A 23,699-nucleotide genomic window follows, 5' to 3' on the forward strand; every position below is an offset into this window, starting at 1 on the left:
AAAAGCAGCAAGAGAAAGAAACTCAATTACGTACAAGGGAGTACCCATACGACTGTCAGCTGATTTCTCAACAGAAACTATGCAGGCCAGAAGGGAGTGGCAAGAAATATTCAAAGTGATGAATAGCAAGAACCTACAACCAAGAGTACTTTATCCAGCAAAGCTATCATTCAGAAGTGAAGGTCAGATAAAGAGCTTCACAGATAAGGAAAAGCTAAAGGAGTTCATCACCACCAAGCCAGTATTATATGAAATGCTGAAAGGTATCCTTTAAAAAGAGGAAGAAGAAAAAGGTAAAGATACAAATTATGAACAACAAATACACATCTATCAACAAGTGAATCTGAAAATCAAGTGAATAATCTGATGAACAGAATGAACTGGTGATTATAATAGAATCAGGGGCATAGAAAGGGAATGGACTGACTATTCTTGGGGGGGAAAGGGGTGAGGGGGATTCGGGAAGAGACTGGACAAAAATCGTGCACCTATGGATGAGGACAGTGGGTGGGGAGTGAGGGAGGAGGGTGGGGTGGGAACTGGGTGGAGGGGAGTTATGGGGGAAAAAAGAGGAACAAATGTAATAATCTGAACAATAAAGATTTAACTAATCAAAAAAAAAAAAAAGAAAAAAAAAGCAACACGTGCTCTGTATAGAAACAGAAAGGAAAAGCACCTGAAACCCCCACTCTAATATGTTGGCGTGTGTTGCTCTGTTTCAACATTTCTGAGACCATGTACACGAACGTAACTTTCCCATGCAAGCTGCAATATAAGCATCTCCCGTGTGGCTACAATCTCTAAATAAAAGCAAGTTTTATTGTCTGCGTGGACGTGGGACAGAGGACGTGTGATGGCGACAAGTGCTGGGGCTCAGGGCTCAGTGTGGCTGTCATCAGGGGCCACAGTTGTGCTGTCAGTACAGGGGGCCCAGGATCCCCGCGGGTGACCCTGGAAGAGTCCCCCCTCTTCAAACGGCAGGCATCCTGCCCGAGGGGGTGCAGCCAGAAGATGAGATGGGCCTGCCTGGCTCTGGCCCCGCAGCTACATGTTCTGGTAATCCGAGGGCGCGGTGTCGTCCTCGGGGGCCTCGGGGTGCAGGAGGAGGGAGTAGGTGATTGTGTTCTCCACCTGGAGAAAGCGGGGGTCAATGGGGCCACAGAGAAGCCCCTGGAGGGGGGGCAGGCCATGGCTGGGGGCTCACCTCCGCTTTGGCAGCTGTGTCAGCGTCGGCGATGCTGGCTGTGGGCGAGAAGCACAGTTAGCAGGCCCTGCTGCGTGGCCACCCCAGGCCAAAGCCTCCGCCCTCGCCCGCCCACGCCCCGCCACGCTGGCTAAGGGAGGCGGGCATTTGTGCGGCATGGCAAAGCAGGCAGTTTCCAGGGTCTGAGGTGTTGGGACAAACTTCAGGTAGAGAAGACATCGGCCACTTTGGGCCGATGAGATGCATCCTTGTTGGGACTTAGAGGGATCTGGTGACACCATGACATACAAGGAAAGAGGGAGAGCGAGGAGGGAGGGAGGGAAGGAGGGAGGGACCCAGCAGCAGCCAATGCAGTAGGACAGCCAGTCCCTCGTGCCTTTGCCGGGAAAGCACCCTCAGTGTCTGCAGAAGCAGGCAAGGTCTGAGACAACACCGGCAGGTCCTCCCGGCCCCTGGTCAAAGCACCCCCGTTTGCCATGCCCCAGACTCCGGAACAGACCCCCAACCAAATGCTCACTCCAACCTGGCCACGCCTTATGGCAGCCCCAACCCCAGGCCTGGCTTCAAAGTAAATGCCCCGTGAAACACATCTACGCCATGGAGACGGCCACACATTGGGTGGCCAGGCGTGACCAGGCTCCTCTCAGCGTCTGGGTCCTCCCCCCACCCCCAGCCTGGCCGGGACGTGGCTGCTCAGAGCTGCTCGGGCTCTCAAATCTGCTGCTCTGCTCTGCGTCACCCCGTCCCCTGAGGGTCCCCGGCCTCTTTGACTGCAGGACTGCTGGCCGGTGCCTTCATGCTCTGGCTGTGCCAGGAACCACGCTGCATCTGGGTTGGGCCAGGCGGCCACTGGCTCAGTGTCAGACCTGGAGGCTGGCTTCCTCGGCGAGGAGACTGAGCCACAGGGGAGGACTTGCCGAGGTTCCTTTGCCCGTGGGGACAGGGCCCGGGCATCCCCAGGCAGTGGCCTGGGCCCGAGCTTGGTCTGTGGAGCCTACAAAGGCCGCTAGAGCCCCAGAACTTTCTCGTGTTCCTCTGGGAGCTGAGCCCAACCACCTAGACCCCATCATTCCACGGAGAAGACTCCTCAACAAACCCAGGTTGTCCCCCCCGGCCTCCTCCCTCCCTCTGAGAACCCAACCCCAATCCTATTCACCTCATCTTACATCTTCTAACCGCTGCCCTGTGCCAGCTCTGCCAAAGCTCCTTCTCATTTCGTGCTCTGGAAATTTCCCAGCGTTCCTAGTCCCGGGAATTCTGACACTGGCGAATCCCTACCTCTACCTGGCGCGGCTGTTCCTCTCCTCACGCCCAGTGAGGTCTCTTTAGGCCCAGGAGTTGTCTCAGAGCTGCCAAGCCACCTGAGCCCTGCCCGCCACACACACAAGCCACCTGCTGCTCCAATTCACCTGGCCGCCCAGGCGGGGCAGCAGGAGCCCCGGGCTGCACTCACCTGGTTCCTCGGGTAGGGTCTCTCCCCTTTCCCTGTTCTCAGGGGTTCCTGGGAGGGTTGGGAGGGCACACGGGAGGTGAGTAGATTACAGGGAGGGGCCTGAGTCCTCGGGACCAAGGGCCAGGGTTAGGATTGTGTTAGGACCAGCCCAGACCTTTAGCGTTCAGAGGTGTCCTCCTCCCTCCCCGCCTCCTGCCCAGACTGCAGAAGGCCTGGTCCGGAGAAACCGCCCCCAGGCTGCGCAGGGGCTCCTGGACGCTGGGAGGCCACGCACTGCTCTTCCCGGGCTCCTGGACACTGGGAGGCCACGCACTGCTCTTCCCGGGCTGGCTCTGCCCTCTAAAGCGCCGCTTCCCCCCACCACGCGGGTCTGTGGGCTCTTCCGTCCCCTCCCCCTACGGCCTCGCATTTCTCTATCGTCCTCTCATCCCTCTGATCATACGCTCTGTTTGTGCTCCTGTCTTCCTGCCTGCAACCCTGCGAGCTCTGCGAGGGACAGGCCGGACTCTGTGTCTGGGTGCTGCCCACGGCGTCTAGCACGGTGCTCCACACGGAACAAGTCTGGCCAAGCCTCGGGGAAGGAATGAGCTAGCGAATGCATGAAGAACTAACATGTGGGGCCATGTCTGAACATGAGGATTCTGTAGCCCAAAGAGAAGGGTGCTGGCAATGTTTTAGGGGTTTGGCCGGGAGGAACTGATCAGAGAAACCAAGAAAAGCCACAAACCTGAACTCTGGTGTCGCCTGAAGCAGACCCAGGCCACCACACCAGCCACACCAGCCACAGCAACAATGCCAGCCACCCCGGCCACCACTGCCGTGATCACAGGCGGGAAGGCTTTGCTGGACACTGGGGAAGACAGAACTCAGACAGGCAGTGTGCCGCCCTCCCGCCCCAGGGCTGTGCCCAGGCTGTCCCTGCAGCTGCTGTGCCTGGGCCCTCCCGGGTGCAACCTCGCCTGCTCAGGCCCGACCTCTAGCCTGTACTCCTGGCCACTGGCCCCTCTTCTCTGCGCCCTGGGGCCCAGGTTTGCTGCTGTGGCACCTCTGCAGCCCCATGGACGCCCAGGTGACCTTCGCCCTAGCTCTGACCCCTCGCCTCGCCTCCTGCACCTGGGCAGGGCTCCCACCTGGGACAGTGATGTTCACGGGCTGCGATGTGTGCTGCATCTGCCCTAGGAGCCCTGAGCAGTGGTACGCGCCACTGTGGCTGGCGTTCGCGTGTGGGATGGAGAAGCTGGCGTTCGTGTATGAAAACCACTTGGGTTTCCCGTCCTGGAAGAACTGGATCTTGTACAGGCGCCAGTTCTTCCAGCTGTGGCAGCGCAGCACGATGGGGGCCCCCTGCGGGACCAGCAGGCGGGGCGTCTGGAGCAGCAGCCAGGCTGAAAGACACAGAGCACAGAACATGGCAGCGCTGCCTCAGCTCTGAGAGCCAGAGGATGGCGACAGCCACGTGCGTGCCTGTCAAGCCCTCTTAGTCCCGGCTGGTGGGACGTGATGTGGGGAGGACGAGCTGAAGTCTGGATCAGACGTCCTGGCCGGGCTCTGGCCCCCTCACTCATGAGCGCTGTCATCGTGGGCGAGTCATTGAACTTCTTAGTTTCCTCATCTGTGAAAATGGACATAAGGACTCCACACCCCCCCATAGTTCCTGGCATGTCGTAGGGGCTCTTTCCTGTCCTCTAGGGAGGCACAGGGACCTGGCACAGCCCCTGGGCAGGAGGGAGGGGCCCCTGACGTGGAGACATGTCTCTGAGGATCGCAGAAAGTCATGGGCATCCAACAAGTGCTCGCTTCTCTGGTGAGTGTCAGGGAATGAGGGCTTCCTGCAGCGGGACTTTGAAGGCCTCAGTGTCATTGGGGGGTCATCAGTCTGCCGTGTAACTTCCCCCCAGTTTTCGTCCTTTTACTGAGGGAGAAAGGATATTTACTATTTGGTTGTGTAGGGAATAGTGCCTAAGGAGGGCGCGTGGAGTCCTGAGCTCGACCCGCACTTTCCTCCAGGACAGAGGGGTTGGGATTGGAGAGGAAGGGTGGGGAGCAGAAGACGCTAGAGACCTGGGAGGGGGAGGGGCAGAGAATGACAACAGCCTCGGCGTGCTGCCAGGCAAGCCCTCTCAGTCCTGCCACAGTCAGAGTGAGACCCCGAGCCTGCCTGCTGGGCGCCGCCAGGACGCAGGGAGAGTGAGAGAAAGCTGGGCCTCCGCCCTGGGCAGGGCAGAGGGAACTGGCGGGCGGGGAGGCCCCAGCTCTTGCTGCTCAGCCGCATCACACACGCTGGAGCCCTGCCTCTCCCGCTGCACCTGCGGCCACCTTTCCTGGCCCAGCACAGAGCGTTTCCTCCTCCGAGGGAGTGGGCCCGCGGACGCCCCTGCAGGCCAGGCTGAGTGGCCCTGGCCCACGGGCGGCCTCTTTTATCAGGATTCGTTGGGGCAAGCGGGAGGCTCAGAATCACAGATTGTTAACAACAGAGAAGCCAGAGACACGTCAAAGCTGCCGCCTGTAGAAAGCAGCCGTTCCTGCCTCCACGTCCTTGTCGGGGAATCTCCACCGAGACGGAGAGGGACGGACGGAGCTGCATCGCTGGAGCAGCCGTCCTTCCCTGCGGAGGTGCCGCCACCAGGTTAACACCCAGACGTGTGCAAAAGGCCCCCTGAGGTCTCCTGGAGGACACGTCGTGGGACAGGCCCTGCGAGCTCACGGCACTCAGAGTGCTCCTCTTCGAGTAATGAAAGTCTGCCCATCAGTCTCCTGGGAGCCGCGTGGAGAAGCGATGGGCTCCTGCCTCCTCTGCACCGCGGCTGGGGCGGCTGGGGCCGCTGGAGGGGGCTCGGCCGCAGGAGGGTTCCCAGGGCAGGTTCTTCAAGCCTAGCTCTCCGCCCCTGGAGCTCTCCTGGGCCTGGGCCGCTGCGGCAGGGCCCGGTGGGTGGGCTTCTTGAAGCTTTCTCACTTTTTCCTCTTCAGCCAGATCTGTGACCACAGCTCACATTGTCCCTCCTGGTGCAACTCACAGAGCAGAACCTCTCAGAGGAACAAAACGGCTCATAACTCAGGACACTTGCCCTCTTGTCTGCTTGGCAGACGGGCCAGTCGCGCACAGGCCACAGCCTGCCTCTCGCGCAGCCTGCCCAGCCCTGCCTGCAGGAGCTTCTCACTCAGGCTCTGCTCCTTCTCGGATACAAAAGCCTCAGTGATGTGGGTGATATCGGGGCTTCCCAGCGGCCTGTGGAGGTTTGAGTCACCCATTTGTCTGGGCCCCGTGGCTAGTCCAGGGCTGTGCTGTGGGGCGGGCACGGCTGCCAGCCCCCTGTGGGGGCATTAGTATCGCCGCTGGACGACGGCCGCTCCCTCTCCAGCTACTGGAGGTGTCTGGGCAGCAAGCACTGAGCTCGGTGTGTCTCCTCCTCAGCCAGCCTGCTGCCTCACAGCCACGCCAGGGTTTGCCCAGTTGACCATGGTCGGCAAACTGCGGCTCGCGAGCCACATGCGGCTCTTTGGCCCTTTGAGTGTGTAAGCCTTAGGAGAACCCTAATTAAATTAATAACAATGTACCTACCTATATAGTTTAAGTTTAAAAAATTTGGCTCTCAAAAGAAATTTCAATCGTTGTACTGTTGATATTTGGCTCTGTTGACTAAGGAGTTTGCTGACCACTAGCCCAGCAGGTGCAGAGAAGGCACGTGGAAGGCAGCGGGGACCGGAGGCAGTGGCTGAGGGACAGCCAGCGGGGTCAGTACGAGGCGGGCTGTGCTGGAGCCCAGCCTGTTTCTCCTGAGGCTGCTGGTGCCGTTGCTCAGTGGGGAACAGGTAGGCCTGCGTGTGGGTGGCGCATGGGGGCTGCCTGCGTGGGGTCCCACTGCGTCCCTGTGTGGCTGCAGGCAGGGCTCCTGCTCTCCGAGCCCTTCCTGATTCGGCTCCCCACACCCGCCCCCGAGGAAGGCAATGACCCAAATGCCCAGGTTCTGGCTCCCTCCACCTGGACTCGCGGACTCTGGGTGCTATTCCTGCCACCTCCTGCAGCTTGACTGAGGTTGAGGGACTGGCCTGAGGCCCGAGAGGAAGCTGAGCCACAGCAAGAGCCTGGCGAGAGGCCTGGGAGAGGCAGACAGAGGAGGCGAAGACAGGGCAAGGCCCTTCTCAGGGAGCCTTGGGCTGGGGCTGCTGGCTCCTCACTGCCAAGTCGGCCCCAGCCACACCTGCTGGCCTCCAGGAGGCTGAGCACCTGCACCTGCTGGCCTGAGCCTCCGCCCGGGGGCATTGGGATGAGTTGGGAGCCCAGGGTCCGTCTACCTGCCATAGGTTTCCCAGCTGTGACCTCAGGTACACGTGGGCCTGGCCTGGATGAGGCTGGGAGGTGCTGGTCCCAGGAGCATGGACTGGGTCAGAGTGGTGGGGCTGGGAGAGTGCCCGCCTCAGGACTGACTGAGGAGCTGGCGGCCAATGGTGGGCTGGGCCTGGGTGGGGGTCTGCTGCTGTGAGGGAGCTGGGCATGGCCGCCTGCTGCTGGGCAGACCTGGAGGGCAGGCCCCCCAGCCACCCCACTGGCTGTGCACACAGTGACATGTGAGCTGCCCCTGCTGGAATGCCCAGTGCTAGACCTGAACTTCGGGGGCCCCTGAGGCCCCCAGGCTGGAGGACTTGGGTCCTCCCGGGGGGCATCCACCTCATATGCTGGTCCTGGGGCCTGGTGTGGCCGTTGGTGGGGACACGCCTGTCTCAGCAGGTCCCCTCGCCTCTCTGCTTCCTGGAGGGGCCGGGCCCTGGGCCTTCTTCCAGGCTGGGCCTGCTGGGAGCTTCTAAGGACGACTGGGGCCAAGGGGAGGGGACGGGTGTGAGCAGCCGCTCTGCATGGAGAACTACGTTTTGCCAGGAGGGTGAGAGCGCCCACTGGGTCGGCAAACTTGAGTGGAGCTGCCCTGTGTCAGGAGGAAAGTGCATGGAGGGTGGGGCAGGGACGTGAGACTGCTGGGGTCAGCACCTCACGGAGCAAAGGGGGAACAGACTCAGGGAAGGAGCCCACGGCTGGGACTCAGCTGTGCTCCTGCCTCGGCTAGGAAAGTGGGGTTCTGTGAAGTTGTGGTTTCCTCCTGCTTCTCTCACCCCCGGTGGCCTGTTTGTGGCCTTGTCACCTTCTTGCTCAATCAGGACTGAGGCCAAGCAACCTCACATACTCCGAGGAACCCACATAGAAGCGAAAGAGGCGGGGGTGCGAGGGGAAATGACTGGGCAGAAACCACTTCCAACAGCTCGGGCCACACTTCCCAGAAACGGCCACCCCGTTCCCAAACCCTCTGCCGGGCCAGCAGCTCTCAGGTCCGCCTCCCAGGCCTCCCAGCTCCTCCACTGACCGGAAGTCACGTCCAGGTGCACAGGGTCGCTGAGGCTGGTCTGGCCCGTCTGGCACCTGTAGTCCCCGCTGTGGTTGCTGCTGGCCTTGAAGCTGTAGCTGGGCTGGACCTGTGAGGGGATGGCGGTCCCATCGTGGAACCACTGGGTGGAGTTGTCCCCAGGACTGCGGGCCCCCTGGCAGCTCAGGGTCACGTTGTCCTCGGGGAACACCTGGAGCCAGGGGGGCTGGAGGCTCACCACGGCCTTCTGGAGACCTGGCGGCAGAGAGAGGAGCATGAGGAGCCGACGCAGCCCAGACAGGAAGCCCTGGGCCCTGCCACCGACCACAACTACAGTGGGGCCTTGACTTTCGAGTTTAATTCGTTCTGAGACCAAGCTCGTTAAGGAGCTCATTAAGGAGCTCATTAACTCAAATTACTCTGTCAACTCAATGCAAATAATCGGCTGAGAGACAGCTGGTATCTCAAAAAACTCGTTAGTCGGGACATTCATAAGTCAAGGCCCCACTGTATCTGAGAAGAAGGCCAAGCCTGCTCATGTGCCTCAAGAGCAAGGAAAGGGTTAGGACACAGGGCACATGCTCTCGAAATAGAGGCGCCTAGCTGCAGCACCCTAACCACACACACACCCCCCTTTAAATGGAGGTGTCTGGACTCAGAACTGAATGAAGGGAGCGGTGGGGTGTCAGCATGAGAATTGGATGCCCGGTTTCTGTTCTGACCACATATTTTTCTTTATCCCTTAGAACAGGCCTGTCCTCATACCCACACAAAGAAGGACAGAGAAAGAGGGGAGAAAGGCCGGGCCAATGGAGCCCTGGGCTCAGGCCCTGGAAGGGCCCCTGCCCCCGGGAGAGGCAGAAGCTCAGCCCGTGGGTTCCCTCCTGTTCCTGCCCAGGCCCCAGACAAAGCCTTCAGACAAAGCAGAGGCTTCATCGACACGAGGCTGAGACTGAAATTGCCGGGGCTCCTGATAGATGGGATTGATTGCATTGGCGAGAGGAAGGCGATGGAGAGAGAAGGTGGAGTGATTTCCTGTGACAATATCTGTGCTGTGTCCCGGCCCATGTGCACCGGCTGCCTGGCCCTGGCCCCGGGAGGAGGGGAGAGGGGAGGAGTGTTACCCTCCTGGCCCTGCCTAGGAGGGGTGCTGGGGCAGAAGAAGGGGCAGCTAGGTCAGGACTTACCAGGGGTCCCGGCCGCAGGAGCTGCAGGAGAGAAAGCAAAGTCCTGCATCACTGTGAGTAACCACCGCCCTGCCAGCCCCGAGACCCTGCCCTCCTCCGTCTCCACTGGAACCCTCTGCATCGCCCAGCCTGCACCGGCTCCGCCTGTGCTGCTGAACCAGCATGGAGCAGGCAGACTGGTGACTGCAAAGTCAGGGCCGACCTCACTGCCTGCATCTCCCTCCTTCCTGCCCTCCCCCGCCCGCCCCCCCCCCCCCCCCCCCCCGTGACTCCACTTTACTGGGCCAGCCTCTTCTGCCCATCCCTTCATCCTGTGCGCCCGCCCCCCCCCCCCCCCCCCCCGTGACTCCACTTTGCTGGGCCAGCCTCTTCTGCCCATCCCTTCATCCTGTGCGCCCCACCCCCACCCCCCCACCCCCCCCCACCCCCGTGACTCCACTTTGCTGGGCCAGCCTCTTCTGCCCATCCCTTCATCCTGTGACTCCCTCTCCTGCGTCACCAGCGTTCCCTTTTCAGGGACATCTTCCTCATCAATGTAAGTACATTCCAGTATCTTCATAAAAAGAAAACCTCTCACCGGACCCCACATGTAATTCCAACTTCTCTCCCTGCTCCCTTCACAGCCAGATTGCTGCATTGTTTCCTACACAAGCCGCCACGCCCGCTCCTTCTGGTCACTTCACTCGCAACAGGGGACACGTTCCATTTCTCTCCCAGTCTCCATTCCGTGCCCCATCCGCCCCCTTTCTGCTTTTCTGCGGCCTGGAAGCTGCTGTCTCTTCCATTCCTCCTCCAGACCCCACCCCTCACGCCAGCAGTTCTCTCAGTCTGCCTCCCACTTACAGCTTGGATGCCCGTCTCCCCGCCATGGCCTCACGCTGCCCCAGGCCCTGCCGGCCTTCCACCATCTCCCGACTTGTCTCCCCACACCCACTCGAGAAGCTAGGGTTATTTTAAACAACGTCACTCCCCGCTTACAAGCCTGGATGGCCTTCCTTTGCTCTTAAAATAAGATGTCAGCGTTTGCAAGGCCGCGCCTGGCTCTCCCGCTCCTTCCCTGAGCTCTCAGCTCCAGCAACACGGGCCACAGACGTGGCTTTTGTGTCGGCGGGTCCGCTGCTCTGAACCTGCCTCCTTTGCCTCCTCAAGGGGCTGAATGTGGCCTCGTCCCCGCTGAAGCGTGGCCTCCTCGGGAAGCTCCGTGTCAGCTCAAGCAGCTGCTCTCGTCTCCCACATTAGGCTTTCTTATCAGGGCGCCCTATTGACGCCTCGTGCCTTCCTGTTTGTGCCTCTGTGTTTGTTCCCTGTGCTCACACCCTCGGTGGGATGTACGCTCAGACAGGGCAGTAGCCACACTGATCCCATTGCTTCCCTTCCCCTCCCCCAGCCCCCGGACGCATTCACTGCGTGGCTCCAGGTGGTGTGTGCTGAGCAGGAGCCTGGCTCCCAGGCCTCCCGGCCTCTCCCAGGGGAAGGGAAGCGCTCGATGCCTGACGTGGATTCAGGAGGACAGAGAATCGCCACTGCCCGCCACGTGCCTGACAGCTTCCTCCCATGCCATCTGGGGCACCGTGACCTTCCCCTGAGATGCGGTCGCTGGAAACACCTTTCTGAGGAAGCAGAGTGCCCGCCCGAGCCATGCCCGCCTGGTCCCGGGACTCCTCCAAGAGGTTCTGATGTGGGGCTGGCGGAGCCTCAGAGATGGGCCCAGGAGAATTAGGCAAAAGACACGTTAAACCCCAGCTCTGCCCTGTCGCACTCAGCGAGGCCAGCAGGCTGCAGGGCTTGGTCTCCATCTGCTGACTGCTTCCCACGCCAGCCTCATCCTGGCCGCGCGCAGCTCCAACCAACCGACCAACTGAGGTGGCACCAGGCCCATCCCTCCCGCTGCCCCGACCCTGACTCACCCAGGAATAGCAGAGCCGTGCACAGGAGTAGCAAGTGCCCCCAGGGACGGCGAGGGGGACAGCCAGCCTGGTCACTCGCTGCAGCAGGGAGTGGCAGGACTGAAGGGACCCCCATGGCCCCTGGTGCAGCTCTCGGGGCGCAGCACAGTCAGCCGGCTCCTCTGGGGCTGCACCCCAGGACAGACAGGCGTGGAGTCAGAAGGGGAAGTGGAAGCCTGTGTCTTTATCACAGCCCCGCCCTCCCCCTTTCCTCTGAAGGCTCCCTCCCTGAAGACGCAGGCCTTCCCAGAATCTGGCTCAGCTCTGCTCCAAATTCACCGGAATCTTAGAAACTGGGAAACAAAGTCCTCTCCCTGGGGCCACGGTTCCCCGGGGCCTCTATCTGTCCCAGCCCCTCCAGGAAAGGTGGCTCCGGAGAGGGAGGCAGTCCTGTCGTGCTTCTAGCTCACCTGGAGGCCGGCGCGGATGGCCCTTCCCGAAATCAGTGCAGGCTGCAGACCACCCACAGCCCTGGGTCCCTTCTGGGTGTGGACGATGGAGAGGACCGTCAGGGCCCAGAGGAGGAACCAGTCACCTCACTGTCCCCCTCATCACGCTCCTACCCGCTCAGTCGTGCACCAAACACCTGCTGGCCACCAGCTCGTCCTGCCGGTCCCGCCGGCCTCTCGATGGCAGGTGAGTGAGCTCACCTGCGGAGGGCGGATGGCCAGGCCTGGACGCCAGCTCCTCAGGACTCACAGAGACCGCGCAGGACTCCTGGGCCTCAGGACTCCTGACACTGGGGCCAGGTGATTCCTGTCCGAGGAGCGCCTGTGCCTTGCCGGGTGTTCAGCGACATCGCTGGCCTCTAGGTGCCGGCGACACCCATTGTCGGCATAGAAATGCCCGAGGCTGAGAAGCACTGCCTGGGATGTGGGGACATGAAGAGGACCTGGGTGCTGGCGAGGCGGTGCAGGGCGTCCCCGGAAACCTTTCCTTCCTGCTCCCTGTCCTCGTGCTCGTTGCCTGTGCCCACCCTCAGCACGTGGAGAGGGAACCACCTGATAGCGGCCGCTACACACTCTGGAGACCTCAGAGCCAAGGTCACCAGGGGGAGAGGCTGTGGGCAGGAGGCCTACCTGGGAGCAGGCCCCTCCCTGCCGCTTGGGAGAGCGCTGCTTCCAAATGCTTTCCCACGGCTCTTGCAAAGGGCAAAGCTGCCCGATTCCTGGTGTTCCACCAAAGGCCCTGCCCGCCGGGGCGGGGACCTGCAGTCCTGCCTGTTACAACGGCTCCCTGGTTCCCGGCACCTCGGTTTCTCTGGGCGAGGAAGCCCCTCTCTCCATCATGAGGCTCCTGGCCCGGCTGCCAGTTGCTCTCCCTGCCTCCAGTCAGCACCGCCAGGAGGAGAAATGGGCACAGCAGTCCTGTGAGGCCTGGCTGACCCCAGGCGTCATCCTTCCCCTTCTGAGCCCTGCTCTTCCCATCGCTGCCCCCTCCCCCAACAGTCCCTCCACCCCCACCCCGTGCTGTCAGGGGCACCTCCCGGGTCCAAATGCACCTGCGCAGGACAAGCCCTCTTCCTGCGCGCGGAGCTCAGTGTCCAAATGGACGAACCTGCGGAGAGCTGCCAAGGGCGCAGTGGCTGCACCGCTAACTGCATCACAGACTCTAACGGGAGCTCCCAGAAGGCACTCGTGACCCAGGGTCACTTGGCACCCCCTGCTCCGCTGGCGAGGAGCAAGCAAAGCAGTGTACTGCCCCCAAAATCCCTGCACTCTCTGGCCAAGTTGTTCCTGCGAAGGAAAGCCCTTGGCTACTTCTGCTGTGCGTTGGAAACCACCGCTCGCGCCCTGGACCCCCAGTTCTGGGGAAGCTGAGACCCAGCCGCTTGGCCGACTAAGAAAGGGCTTGGTCAAGGGGCCTTTGTGTGGCCTCTTCGGTCTCAGTGGGTGTGGGTCAGGGGCCTACAGCTTTGGGCATTATTCTGCGTAGAGTCATTCTATGACCTCCCTGCTGCGTCCTTCCGAAGCTGGAAATGCCCAGCGCAGCCATTGGTGACAGACAAAGAGGCCCCTTTGCCTAGAACAGAGTGAAGGAAAGGCCACCAAGGGACCAGGGCCTTGATGTGCTAACCTGTGGGTTCCCGTCGGAGACCCCCCCCCCCGGAAGTGGGAGCGCGAGGGCGCTGGTGCCCGTCCCTCGGAGCACCAGTCGCCGAGGGGACGAGAAAGGTGACCGGTACCGACAACCCGGACCCCTGCCAAGGCGAGGCCGGCGGCCCAGCCCGCACCGCAGACCCGCACTCGGCGAGCTCGCCCTCGGGAGCACCTGCCAAGGCCCTGAGGTCCCCGTCCTCCAGCTCAGCAGCGCCCTGGAGAGCGGGGCCAGCCCAGCGCTGTGCCGGCACCTCCTCCAACTCCCGCCCGGGGCCCTCGGGAAGGGGCTCACCTGCTCCCCGTCAGGGACGGCTTTCCCTTGAATAAAGGACAAGTCGGCCCTTAATTGTTTAACTTTGTCATTCGATGAAACAAAAGCACAGACAACGAATACACTAAGAGCCCAAAATTACAGTCACTGCGCCTAACGCCGGCTGAGGAGGCCGGGCCCTGCCCGCACCCCCTGGAGGTAAGTGCTGCCGCCGCCCTCTGCGCATTAAGGAACTCAAAGGACAAACTTAAGGGATTGCGGTTTTTAGGAGTTTATTTGAACGAGAATTACCTCTGATAGGACAGTGCCTAAAGGCAGGGGTTCGGAGCGCCCCGCAAGTAGGGGCTGGCGGTGCAGATTTGCCCACAGAGCAGGGGCGCGCGCAGCGAGGGGGGCGGGGGCGGGGAGGGCTGCGCGGAGAGGGGGCTGGGGCGGGGGGCTGCGGGGCGAGGGGGGCGGGGGGGCTGCGGGGCGAGGGGGGCGGGGGCGGGGCTGCGGGGCGAGGGGGCGGGGGCGGGGGGCTGCGGGGCGAGGGGGCGGGGGGCTTCGGGGCGAGGGGGGCGGGGGCGGGGCTGCGGGGCGAGGGGGCGGGGGCGGGGGGCTGCGGGGCGAGGGGGGCGGGAGGGGCGAGAGGGCGGGGGTGCGGGGGTGCGGGGGGCGGCGCGCACGTGCACCAGCCGGGAAGCCAGGGCGCTGCTGCGGAGGGAGTGAAGGCAGCAGGCTTGCGGACCCCGACACGCCTCTTTGGCGATTATTTCTAAGCCACAGCCGTCACCGGAGGCGCTCTGAACTCTCGCTGGGGGGACAGTGATGGGAAATCCTTTTGTAAGGACGTCGCCCTCCCTCTCGTATCAGGGCGACTCCAAATCACAAGGCTCTCTTATCGTCTTGGGAGAGGCTCAGCTTCCGTCAGCACAGCCGCCCCCCTCTGCCGTGCTTTTCCTGCCAGCCTCCCAACCCTGGCTCCCCCCCACACACACCCCGAAATAGACATTTTTGTCTTTAGCTGAAGCTAGGATTTAAGGGGGTGGCCTGGGCCATTTTGGGGAGTTACTCGGTTTTCCTTGGGACGTATACATGTTATGTAAATTTGTTAGGTTAGGTGGCTCAGGAAGCGGCGTAGGAAATAGAGAGTGGAGTGAATAAGAAAAGGAAAGGTTTTATTCTGCGTCCCCGGGCGACCCACGAACCCCAAAGACAGGGCACGTGGATTCCCGCCAGGGTTGGGGGGCGCGTTTTTATACTGCGGTTGGGTGAGGGGCGGGGACATGAGCTGAGGTATTCAGCTGAGGAAGTTTCGGGTCAGGGGTCGGCAGGGTATTCAGGAAGGAGTCAGTGTCTGTGTGGGGGTCGTGTGGATTCAGGGAGAAGCCGGTATCTGTGTCTGGCACGCTGATCTGTTAGAAATGCCAGGGAGGGTCCATTATCTCATCATACGTCTGCATGTATCCGATCCTGGGCTCTCTCCGACCTAACAAAATTCTGTTTTTCAATCTGTCTTTTATTGGAGGCTTCTCAGCTGAGGTCCTAGAAGGGTAGAGGGCAATTCATGCTCCTCCCTCCAAAACCGCCACTGACAACTGGGAAAAGACCAAAGAAAAACAAAATAGATCAAAACAAAGGAGATGTTTCGTTTAAAAATGCACACAGTGTGCACGATTGATTGATTTTTATCCCACCTCCCCCGAGGATATTTTTCCCATTGATTTTTGAAAGCAGAGGGGAGGGAGGAGGGGGAAAGAAACATCGATTGGTTGCCTCCCCCTGCACCCTGACCTAGGATGGAGCCCGCAATCTAGGTGCGTGCCCTGACCAGGAATTGAACCCAAGACCCTTCAGTTCTAGGGCCAACACTCTCACCACTGAGCAATGGACCAGGGCAGGCACACTATTGAAAACTGAAATATGCCAGTGAAACTGGAGAATCCTTCGAAGGGGACAGCTTGATTTAAAGTGTGTATGTCGAGCCCTCCCTGGTTTGGCTCAATGGACAGAGGTCCCGGGTGAACTGGGGTCCCGAGTTTGATTCCGGTCAAGGGCACGTGCCCAGGTTCAGGCTCATTTCCCCAGTAAGGGGCATGCAGAAGGCAGCCAATCAATGATTCTCTGTCATCATTGATGTTTCTAACTCTCTCTCCCTTTCCCTTCCTCTCTGAAATCAATAAAAAAAATTTTTTTAAATAATAAATTAAATAAAATGTGTAATGGCTACTTCAAAAATCAGAAAAGCCCCGTGTTTAATAGCAGGAGTTTGGAGCTGGAGCCCAATCAAAGGCCTCAGGCCTCTGCCCTCCGTGTAGTCTTAGATTTCTTACTCATCCCTTCGAAGCCCTGCTGACCGTCTTACAGTGGGGATCACCTTATAATGTTGTTGTGAAGATTAACTGACAAAAATAGAATGTTGGGGACCAACTATAATTGTAAGAAATATGGATCATGATGTTAACCGGGGTTGTTTTGTTCTGATTAAAGAAGGCCATGCTAACCTGGCTGGGAGTTGCAGTGGGACCTGGGAGCTCCCCTGGAAATGCGGCCCCCCCTCCCCATCCGGGAGCTGCCTGTTATCCTGGAAAGATGGACAGCTTTGTTGCAGAAACCAGAGCCACCAGCCCTTTGAAACCCTCAGGCCTTTGCAATCCCCCAGCCCCCATTACCTGTTAACTGTCCATTTGGCAATCCTTTGCCCACTTCCCCGTGTTGCCTTTGTCCTTTTACCCAATAGCAGCTGGCTTATGGGGGAAGAGGGGGGAGAGCAGATGTTTGTGGACGGCCTGCTGCTCTCCACGCTGCCAGCAGTACTGGAACACACGCTCATATGATTCCACCCTGTTCTGCTGAATTGGCTCACGTAGTGACAGGCAGCGTGGACGCATTGATTGTCCGGTTACAAACCTATGAAGATGCTGTTAAAAACAAATTGAACTGTAAACTTTTAAGATCTTACTGACTTTATTCAGTGATTGATGAGTCAAGCAGCATCCAGTCGGGCTCCAAGGAGCTGTGCAAAATGAGAGGTTTGTAGGCAGAAAGGACCAGGATGAGAAAGTTACTCCAAAAGACTGGCTATTTGCCAGAAGCCGGTCCATCCTTGCTGCTTGACACAGTCGCTGCAGGGAAGAAACATCTGCACAGCATATGTTTCAAGGGACCTGGCGTATATGGCATACTGTTCTTATATGTTTGCTCCCCTTCTTAGCACTATGTGTTTTGACCAAGGCCACCTCTCCGAGAAAGCTTGTTTCCCCAGGTGGGGATTTTTATCAGTAAAACCCCTTAACTAAGTGCCAGAAGGGTAGTTAATCACTTTAACTACGAACAATCAAGCTTAAACTACATAATCTTTACTCCCTGAAATGGAGATAACAAACGCCCTAACCTTTGGAATAGAATGGATAGGATTAAGATCAAATAGTATAAATACAGATCTAAGAGGACAATACAGACAGAACCTGGCTATGATGATCAACTGAACGCTGCCTCCCTGTCCTTCCTTCTTCGCCAACTCCGTCCATACCTATGGGAACCCCTGGACCTGCTGGGGATGGACCCCAACAGCTATTGTTAACATAAAAACATTCAAACCTGCAAAGAATTTTTGTGACTTTATTTGAGCCAAACTGTCGATAATTGCTGGGAAGCAGAACCTCAGTGGATTGGGATAATGCTCTGGAGATTGGCGGGTTACATCTGTATTTATACATTGCAACCAAAGGAAGGGACGTAGCTGGGTTACATGAAATCCATTGGTGATAGATTAGAGAGGTGGGAGAAAGCAAAGTGGGGAAATCCCTGGGATTGGATAGAAAGTAAAATGATGGACACATACTTAGGTGGGTGCAGGAACAATTAACATGATAACAATGAAGGAATCTGTGGTTTCTGTCCTGGTGCCCAGGCACATTAGGTTGTGCCATGAGGGGTCCGGAAAAAGGGAAGTTACAAGTTACCCAGACATTTCAAGGATGTTATCATAGATGCAAAAAGACAATAGGCTCAGTTAAGGTAAAGGTTGACCTTGTCTGTGAAGATACCGGCTAGGATGTAACTACCCACCGTAACCGTTAGGTTTGATCAAATAATTGAATCGGTGCCCCTCCCCTGGGAACTGACCTTCAGGCCACTTCACAATGGACATTCCACTTGCTAAGACCATTATCTCTTCCCTCCGGACTTTCCTGGAATCCAGACCTGCACAGAGAGTTCTCTGCCCAGAAAAGAAGCTCGCCTAGAGTTCTTAAAAATCTGACTCCCCGTCTTTTGGTGCTGGCGCCATTTTGGGGCTCAGCCCATCCGGTACCCAGATGACCTAATAAATTCATAATTATTTACCCCTTTTGGCCTCGTGCGTTCCTCCTTTGGTGAGCCTAACAATAACTGCTTTTAGTTAAATTTCAGGCCATCCTTTGTGGTGACTTTAGGTCTCTGAGTTTGCAAGACCGCCATGCAGGCCTCCCCTGAGCTGGTCAGGTCAGCGTGTGGCCCCTTTCGTCCACACTATGACAAGGTCATGCTCCTTTAAGGGCCAGCAGGGGTCTATCAGGCAGACACCTAATTAAGTGTGGAGCAGATGATTCCTGATAGACTGGTGTAGATTCCATTTCTGAGAAAGCCAGCACTGTAACTAAGTCTCCGTTTGATGACATGGGGTTTAGCATAGGTGACTTCATTTTGGTTGGTCCTGTTGCCTTGTTTTTAACTATTCTTAACACAGAACCTTGCATATAAATGTGTTTATCATCATTAGAGACCAGGAGAACGGGGCGGGGGGGGGGGGGGGGCGGGGCGGGGGGTGGACTGGGGTTTAGGGACCCACTGCAAGAAGGGCAGACATGTGCTATCAACTCAAATGGCTCCAGCCCTGGGCATGCTGAGATTCCAATCACTTGCTACAGAAGCTACTCTTGTCTCTTTTTTCCTGCTTGGGTGGGTGTTGTTTCTCTTCCTCTTCATACTCTGACCGCCCTTCAGTGGATCCCCATGATTGCTTTATCAGCCGCTCTAAGATTTCCTCCTTCCACCCACTTCCTCAAGAGTGGAACTGCCCCAGGCAATACTACAGCTGCTGACCCCAGAGAAGGAGAAAGTCTGGCGGGAAGTCGACCGCAGAGGGGAAGTGAAGGCAATGGAGCTGAGGAGGCTCCGTCAGGGGTTTCTACCAGGTCTACCACCAGCGTCACCAGTCTACCCAGAAGGCCTCTGGGAATTCAAGTCCTTGTTGACAGTGTGGTCACCTTTAACAGCCTTTTTAGAAATGCAGATGCTCTGAGCTCAGTGACCACTGGCCTCAGTGCCCTGGGTTTGCTCACCGCTGTTTCAGAAGGGAGAGTGCTGAAACTCTTCTGATGGGAGGAGAGTGAAATAACCGAGAGAAGGGCTACTTCCCAGGAAGCCAAGACCCAGGACAAAGGGAAGTCATCTCTGAGGACCCAGGTTAGCAAGGGAGAGATGAGGCCAGATTGCATTCATTTATTTATTTTAATATTTTTTTAATTTAAGTGTAGTTGGTATGTAATAATATACTAGTTACATTAGTTTCAGGTGTACAACATGGTGATTCAACATTTTTATACCTGATGTTTGTTGTGTATGTTTTCCCTCCATATTCTGCGTGGTTCAGGGTTCAGGTCTGGAAGAGGAGCCGCACACAAATGAGAGAGAAAAGAGACAATTTGGAAATGTTGGGAAGCCAGGTGGGCAAGTCCAGAAGGACTTCCACAGATGCTCAGGCCGCTCCAACCTTTTATTTGATCTGGGGTAGCCCTAGGGTAAGGAGGTTTCAATGACACACAGATAGTATCATGATTAAAGGTAGGGAGGTTGCTTCAGCTATTTACATGAATAAAGGTAGGGAGGTTGCTTCAGCTACCATTATCTAGATTAACTGGATGGTGCACAGCCCTGACCTTTGCTAGGGCTTCAAGGTTACTAACTTTTGGGGGTCTCTGTCTATACTCAGCTAGTGAAGACAATAAATGGACTTCGGCATCTCCCCCTTATTTTTTCTTTAAAAAATCAAGTATCTGTAGACTAGAAATATAAGAACAAGTCCAAATTTCAATGTCCAACAGTTCTGAGTCCAAGTTTCAATGTCCAACAGTTCATGTGTCCATGCCAGCAATGAAATGCTGGTTCTGGATGGTGGACAAATGGTGGTAATGCAGGTCCGGTCCTCTCTGGTCTGGTCCTGGGCACCCTGCAGGGACGCACAGCTGCTGACTGCTGGCATGGCAAGGCGTCGTCACCATCTCCATCTCTGAACTGTCTCTCCTGTCTTTGTGGCTGGAGCAATCTGGTCAGCTTCTCTCTGGGATCCGTTGTCGCAGGAATCCACATGGTCTTGGAGCTGTTCTGAAAGTATACGAACGTATTCTCGACCAGAGGTTAATAAAGGAAACCTTACTTGGGGTCTTTTCTTTAAAACAATCTTCCCCTGGCTTACCCTGGCATCATGTGTGTTTTTCTGGGTGTCTTGCTATTAGCATTATAAAAGAAAAATTTTATCTAAATGTAATTTAGTTACAGGATCTATTTCCTTACATGGCATTTTTCCACTATATTTTTCCACTATTCCCCCTTTTTTGATTTAATTAGGAGGTTTTTTGGAAAATTTATAATGCAGTCTAGAAAACCTTAAATGTTAATTTTTTTGCAGAAAAATATGACTGCTTTAGGTTCATAGCATGTTAAGCAATTTTACCACGAAATGAAAATTTTGGTTAATATTTCTTGAATAATTACTTATTTCAAATTAGCCAAATTTAATTAATTTGAAAACTTGACAACTATTTTACTGTCAAATTTAATACTCTAACAATAATCTTAATTTACACTGTAAATATTAATGGAAAGGATCATTTTACATCCTTGAGGAGGCCTGAGCATTCCTGTTGTTAGGCTAGATTTCTGTTAGCCAAGCCTCCGTTGATCTGGATACTGATTTCAGCTGGACCAAGTCTCTTTTGTTATTTGGTTCCCAGTCTGGGCTGGGCATGGGAAGCGAGAAGCAGCCATGGGGGCAGGAGACCTTCCTCAGAAGGGGCGAGTGTTCAAGCCCCTGCACAATTGGGGGGGGGGGGTGAGGATCTGTGCACCACCTCTGTTGAACCCCAAGTTCTCTTTTACTGGCCCCTTGACTGTGCCTGTCTTAGGTTGTTCCTCCGTGAGGAATCTTACCCGTAATTGACTAACCAGCCATCCTCCGGGGCCAAGCAGGGTGATGTGAGGTTCAGTTCTGTCTCCTTGTTAACCTAGGCCCCTGTGGCCTCCATGCCCAGCAACTGCCTTTGGATCCCCTCGCCTGCTGGCAGGGCCCCAGCATTGATCATGGGGAACCCAGGTTTCTTCTCCAGAGAGGGCCCAGCTTATGCCATTGGGCAAGAGACAGATCCATGGTGCCAGCCACCATGATCTCAGCTTGAACGGAGAACTCAGGTAACAGCTGTAAGAGGGAATCCTCTTGGCAAAAAGGTCAAGAGAGGTCAATACAGAATGCTTAAGTGCCTTCCCAGGGGGCCTTCCACACTGTGGAAGGGAATAAATCCTTTCATGTCCTTAAAACATTCAAAGAATTAATTTGTAACAGCTTGTATAAGCAAGTCCATTATCAAATCATTCAAAGAATTGATTTTGTTTGGGATAAATGCACAATATATTGTTGTAAAGCATCAAAAATTATTAATGAATTTTGTAGAATAATACCATGTAAGAATGTTCTTTGCTGTAGGTTATGACAACTTAATTTTAAACTGGCTGTCTCAAGGTTTGGAATGAGGAACCTAGTTTGCAAAAAAAAAAAAAAAAAAGCAATTTACAGAAGCAGAGACAGCATGCTATCTAAATTACAGTTTTGGGTAAACACATTATCTAGAGTCCTTGGGTAGCCTAGGTTAAACTTAGGCATGTTATCTAAATTACAGTTTTGGGTCTAGAACCCTTGGGTGACCTGGGTTAAACTTAGGCACTTTATCTAAATTACAGTTTTGGGTCTCCAGAACACTGAGTTGACACGTGAACTGGAGCCCTCTGACCTCGGGATGGCTGTGCTGTCCTTCCCAGGTAAAGGAAAAATGTGCCTTCTAAGACCAGTATGAAACTTACAATTTTCACCTGAAATAATTGTTACCATACTTCACTTTACCGTGCCCCAGGTGGTCTCTGGGCTGTTGGTTGTCCGACTTGTCCTCCTGCTCCTCATCTTCAGTGGACTGCTTGGAGTCACTGCTCTCTGTGGCTGAGGTAGTTGATTGTTTACAGCTACAGGCACAAGGTCCTCAGTCTGGCTAGATCCCTGATGCAGTTTAATATTTCGAGCAGGAATCCATACGGGTTTGGAAAAATTCTCTGGGAATATACAAGCATACCCTCTGCCAAAGGTTAATAATGGGTCAGGTTCCTTCCATAAACCAGATTCGGGATCCTTCCATTTAACTAGACCATTTTAGTAATTAAGGCTTGGTACAGCCTACCCGAAGGTGATTTCTCCATCATCCCTCCTTTTTGTTTTTCAAGTTGGGATTTCAGCCGTTGGTGCTCTCGCTCAATAATGGCCTGTCCTTGGGTATTATATGGTATTCCTGTAATATGCTGAATTTTCCACCTTTTACAAAATTCCTGGAATTAACAGCTTGTATAAGTAAGTCCATTATCAATTTTAATAATCTTTGGAATTTCCATGACGGCAAAAGCAGCTAGGCAATGATTAATAACCTGTCTTGCTGTTTCTCCTGTAGATGCAGTAGTTCATAGGACTTTTGATTACATCCATTTGCCAGATATGGTCCCAGCTTTTGTTATTTGGTTCCCAGTCTAGGGTTGACTCCTGTGTTAGGCCCTTGAGGTAGATGTAACATGCAAGTGGGACATTCCTTGATAATCTGTTTTGCTTTCTGTCGAGAGATTGAGAATTGTTTGGACAATATTTTAGCAGGCTGTGAGCTGATGAAACACTGAAGCCTCTTTTAATAAAGCAACCAATTGATCAGCATGTGCATTTCCCTTATTTAGTGGGCCAGGTAATACACTGTGAGCCCTGATGTGAGTGATATAAAAAGGGTATTTTCTCTGATGCACAATCTGCTGAACCTTTTAAACAGTAAGAATAAATTTTGGTCACTAAGCCATTTCAACCGGGCAGTTTCAATTCTACTTACTAGGCCCGAAGCATAAGAGGAATCAGAAGTTATATTAATAGGCTGTTGGAAATCTTGCAACGCAGCCTTAATAGCTTCTAATTCAATTCTTTGCACAGAAGTATGACTGGTCAGTATGACTCGGTCAGAATTTATAGTATGGGAGACCAAGATGGCAGCATAGGTAAACACCCGAGATTGCTGCCACAAACAACCACTTCAAAAATACAACTAAAAGACGGAACGGACATCACCCAGAACCACAGGAAGGCTGGCTGAGGAGAGACTCTTCAACTAGAAGGAAAGACAACAGCATACCGAGGCTCAGAGGAGGCGCAGTGTGGAAATAAAGGTGCGGTGGTGTGCGAGCAAAGCGGGCTGGTGGCTGAGGGCACGGTTGTTTTCAATCAGGAGGGAGTCTCAGACTGAGCTCCAAATCCAGGCGAGTCTCTAGGGATTCAGACTCAAACCGGGGAAGCGGGATTGTCTGGCTTCAGTTGAAACATGAGGGCAGCTTTCTCTCCTAGGTTTGCAGCCGTTGCTGGGGTTCTGAGAAGCAGAGCCTCTGGGAACAGGACTGAGAGCAGCCATAACTGCTCCCTCCGCCCGCCCTGTTGATCCAGCCCTGCCCAAGCCCTGCACAGAGCCATTTGCCGGATTAGCCTCAGGCAAAGGCTAGATTAGCACCTCTCCAGAGGACAGAAGTTTTCCCAAGGCAAACACAGCTGATTCTCACAGCCAGTCGGCCTGGTGGTCAAATCTCTCTAGTATTAACTACAACAATCAAGGCTCAACTAGAACAAGACTGCACACAAAGACCACAAGGGGGTGCACCTAGAAAGCATAAAAAATGCGGAGACAAAAAAAACATGACAGAAATGGAGGATATAGAACTAAAAAACGCAATTTTGAGGGCTTGCAATAATGTGCTAAAAGCAGCCAATAAACTTGATGAGAGCCTCACGAAAACTAATGAGACCCTCGATGCTATGATAAAGAACCAACTAGAAATTAAGCATACACTGACTGAAATAAAGAATATTATACAGACACCCAATAG

General features: G+C 55.5%; 1 protein-coding gene across 4 annotated transcripts; it reads right to left on the bottom strand.

Moving 5' to 3' along the window:
• Nucleotides 1-799: 799 nt before the first annotated feature.
• Nucleotides 800-11,282, bottom strand: FCGR2B (Fc gamma receptor IIb). Of its 4 annotated transcripts, XM_070395650.1 has the most exons (8): nt 11,103-11,282; nt 9,196-9,216; nt 8,009-8,263; nt 3,788-4,042; nt 3,385-3,507; nt 2,658-2,705; nt 1,205-1,242; nt 800-1,131 (listed from the first exon to the last, which is right to left on the bottom strand). In XM_070395650.1, the coding sequence occupies exons 1-8, from the start codon at nt 11,215-11,217 to the stop codon at nt 1,045-1,047; spliced, it is 942 nt and encodes a 313-aa protein (XP_070251751.1). In that variant the 5' UTR covers nt 11,218-11,282; the 3' UTR covers nt 800-1,044. The 4 variants fall into 4 exon arrangements, with proteins under 4 accessions (XP_070251751.1, XP_070251753.1, XP_070251752.1 ...); XM_070395652.1 differs by lacking the exon at nt 3,385-3,507; XM_070395651.1 differs by lacking the exon at nt 2,658-2,705.
• Nucleotides 11,283-23,699: the final 12,417 nt, after the last annotated feature.

This window comes from Myotis yumanensis, unplaced genomic scaffold (genome assembly GCF_028538775.1).
Source record: "Myotis yumanensis isolate MYYU_CA2020_CCGP unplaced genomic scaffold, mMyoYum1.0.hap1 SCAF_17, whole genome shotgun sequence".
NCBI classification, from domain to species: domain Eukaryota; kingdom Metazoa; phylum Chordata; class Mammalia; order Chiroptera; family Vespertilionidae; genus Myotis; species Myotis yumanensis.

What these genes read in the sequence shown, in the direction of transcription:
- FCGR2B (XM_070395650.1), bottom strand. Translation starts at nt 11,217, where the DNA reads ATGGGGGTCCCTTCAGTCCTGCCACTCCCTGCTGCAGCGAGTGACCAG. An exon ending in CAGGCGACACCAGAGTTCAG is followed by an intron (nt 2,706 to 3,384) that starts GTTTGTGGCTTT and finishes CAACCCTCCCAG; the next exon opens with GAACCCCTGAGAACAGGGAA. An exon ending in ACACAGCTGCCAAAGCGGAG is followed by an intron (nt 1,132 to 1,204) that starts GTGAGCCCCCAG and finishes CGCTTTCTCCAG; the next exon opens with GTGGAGAACACAATCACCTA.